The 3,172-nt window shown below is 35.2% G+C and overlaps 1 protein-coding gene across 1 annotated transcript; it reads right to left on the reverse strand.

Moving 5' to 3' along the window:
• Nucleotides 1-1,090: 1,090 nt before the first annotated feature.
• On the reverse strand, nt 1,091-2,765 carry LOC131054627 (caffeic acid 3-O-methyltransferase 1-like). Its single transcript, XM_059221348.1, has 3 exons — nt 1,915-2,765; nt 1,672-1,736; nt 1,091-1,584 (listed from the first exon to the last, which is right to left on the reverse strand). Exons 1-3 carry the CDS (start codon nt 2,621-2,623, stop codon nt 1,294-1,296), a joined length of 1,065 nt encoding a protein of 354 aa, XP_059077331.1. The 5' UTR covers nt 2,624-2,765; the 3' UTR covers nt 1,091-1,293.
• Nucleotides 2,766-3,172: the final 407 nt, after the last annotated feature.

Here is a 3,172-nt window from a genome sequence, read left to right on the forward strand (position 1 = left end):
TTGAATAATTGTCTAGGAAACATAGCTTTCCAAGTCCTTAAATCAAGAATAAATTGGGGAAGCCCCCACAACTCAACCAACCTAGAGTACCATGAGTAGAGAATTGTTAAAAAGTCTTATGATCATTTAAAGTTGAATATAAGTTATATTTTAAATAATAATATGTTGTTTTTAGAACAACAAATAATATTTTTGTGTTCAACTACTATGCCAATTGTGATATATATAAAGAATGGAGATAACAAAGTTTATTGTTTTGTTTCTTTTCCTTTTTTTGACAAAGAGGTGAACCTCATATATATAATTATATTAAGAACAATAAAAAATTTATAAAACAATCATAAGGTTGAGCCTTATAAGAGCACTCAGAACCAACATCAACGGTGAGATCCAAATATAAAAAATCTGGTCACTCCATGACATATTAAACCCATGAATATGCTCCTAAAGCTTAAACAGTAGCATAAACAAATCCAAATAGATAGGGGAGGAACATTATCCAGATTTGACAAAAATATTGATACATCCTCCAAAGGCCCCAAAGTCACTAGAAACTGTAGGACAATAACACCACCATGATAAATTCCAGACCATAAGAACCCTTCACAGTCACAAGCCTCACAAAATTGAAGCATCTCCAAAAGTCAAGATTATGGAAGAAGCTAAAATTAAGATGTTGTATAGAAGTGGAGAGAACCTTTCCACCAATCTCTCTTTTACATATTCAGAATTAGATGGGTTCAAAGAAAGATATTGAAATTATTTACATTGCATATAAGTTACATTCTAAATAAGAATATCATATGGTTCTAATAACAAATGATCAAGAATCCAAAACTTAGAAGACTTGGTCTTTACGAGGTTCACTGCATCAAGCCGTACACTCAAAATTCATAAGGAAAGTCAGAAAAGTATAAATATAATGAACAGTAGTGCAGGTTTGAGGGATTGCTGGAAAGAGAAGCATCTGAGATAAGAAAAGAAAAAGCATCTGAAATATATCCAAAATGAATCTCCATAGAATTTTATTTTTTAAATTTAAAAAATTGTACTTTAGGCAGATCAAATCCCATAGAATTAAACGTCTGGATTTAAGATAAAGTGTATATATATTCATTCTCTGCTGCAAAATTACAAAATATCCTATATCACATCTTTCAAGATTACTACTTCTATAGTAAAATAAATACTGAGTGAAAGGTAATTCCAAACTTGTCAGGTAAGAAATACTGCATGTGGTTTAAAATTATCATGCATATATGATCCAGATTTTCTGTTAGTGCTCCCCACTGACTATTTAGAAATTTCTATGAATGATGGAAGGAAAGGTAATTTAATGACACTGTAACTGTTGAACCCTGCTTTGTAAAACAGGTCCTCAAATTCTTTCCGTGTTCTTTCTTTCCCACCGATAGAAGCAGCCATCATACACATATCAAGCAACAATCCTGCTTGCCTCTTCATCCCCCCATCATCATCAATAACTGCATCCACAATTAATACTTTCCCGTCCTCTGGTATTGCTTCATAGCAGTTTTTTAAGATTTTTAAACACTGTCCATTATCCCAGTCATGTAAAATCCACTGCAGAAAAACCAACAAAAGTATCATGTAAAATCAGCCTTTTTAAAGTAAAATTTTATTTATGTACAACAAAATTTAAAAGCCCACCTTCATAAAAATTGCATCTGCACAAGGAATTTGCTCAAACATATTGCCCTCCACATGCTCTACTCCTGCATTTACAGGGAATTTAATCGAACTTGTTGCTCTTCACATGCTCTTCTCCATAAAATTTAGAAATAAAAAAATTTACCAGTTATCTAACCATAGAGGAAATTGAAATTAATGCCACCCTCCAAAAATCTAAATACTTATTTTCTATAAAGTTTAGAGATGGAGAAGATTACTGACCTTGTATGGGAGATGCAGTCCTTATGACATGAGGTAGGTCGAGATTGATGCCATGAATGTGGGGATATTCTGCAACTATTACAGATATGGCAGACCCTACCCCTCCTGCAACATCCACCACACTCTTGAAGTTCTTAAACCCATCATAAATCTTCACTACATGAGCCACTAAAGGGCCAGTATTAGTCGCCATGCCCTCGTTTAAAATCCTGTTTGCTTCAGGATTATTGCTCATGTACTCAAATATACCCATGCCATTGGCTTTGGTGAATGCAGGGCAGCCTTCTATGACAGAGTCATGAAGATGCTGATACCCATCTATTATGCACTTTAGATTAATGGCCAACACAGTGGGTGCACAGGATTTTTGGGCATCATTTTTAACCAGCAACTTAGAGAGGCCGGTGAGGCCATATTTGAATAGGGGAGTACCACCATAATCTACTGTAGTCTCTTCTGTGAACACACCGATGGAAGCCAGAAGCCTCATGATTCTAAACAGGTATTCAGTATGGGCAGGTTTATTGGTGGAAGTAAAAATATGAGAAGCAATTTGGTCCACAGAGAGGGGATTCTCAATACCATGCATGGCAATAATGTCAGGAATGTTAAGCAAAACAGCAGCTTGAAGGGCCATGGGCTTGGCTGCTGATAGAATGATTTCATAAAGCTCGAGATGCGCTTCCATGGAAGACTTTGATGAAGCCATGGTTTGTCTAATCTATTACAAACGTTGTCAATTTATAGAAACTTCATGAATAGAGTTGGACATGTTTTTCCCTTGAAACTTGGAGTTAGCATATCTATACCAGACAGTCGTGGAACAACATGACCTGTCGCCCATTGTTTTAAATATTTGATGTTTAAATAGAACGTGTAATATTGTTGTAAACTGCCTTTTAGTGTTGTAATATATTGAAAGTCGTTGCAGGCATCTTATCAATTTTTGTCTCATCGATTACAAACTGTTCATGAACACTGAAACAACGATGCAACAATAATGAAATGTTGTCATTTTTAAATATCAAATCGTTTCCAACTGTTTTTTTTCAGACTGCTTCCAACTGTTTACCACTTTTTGTTGGCATTAATTTCTTCGTCCACCTACCTAGAGGCTCCATATTGTCAAACGGAGCATTTAATATAGAAGTTATCCATGTGCCCTGACTGCATTGCATTTAGACAGTTCCAAGACCTCTATAAATAAGAGGCATTTGTATATGTTCAGTAGTCCCAGTTGAGTCCAGCTCCGTAGAGC

Source organism: Cryptomeria japonica, chromosome 5, assembly GCF_030272615.1.
Source record: "Cryptomeria japonica chromosome 5, Sugi_1.0, whole genome shotgun sequence".
NCBI lineage: Eukaryota > Viridiplantae > Streptophyta > Pinopsida > Cupressales > Cupressaceae > Cryptomeria > Cryptomeria japonica.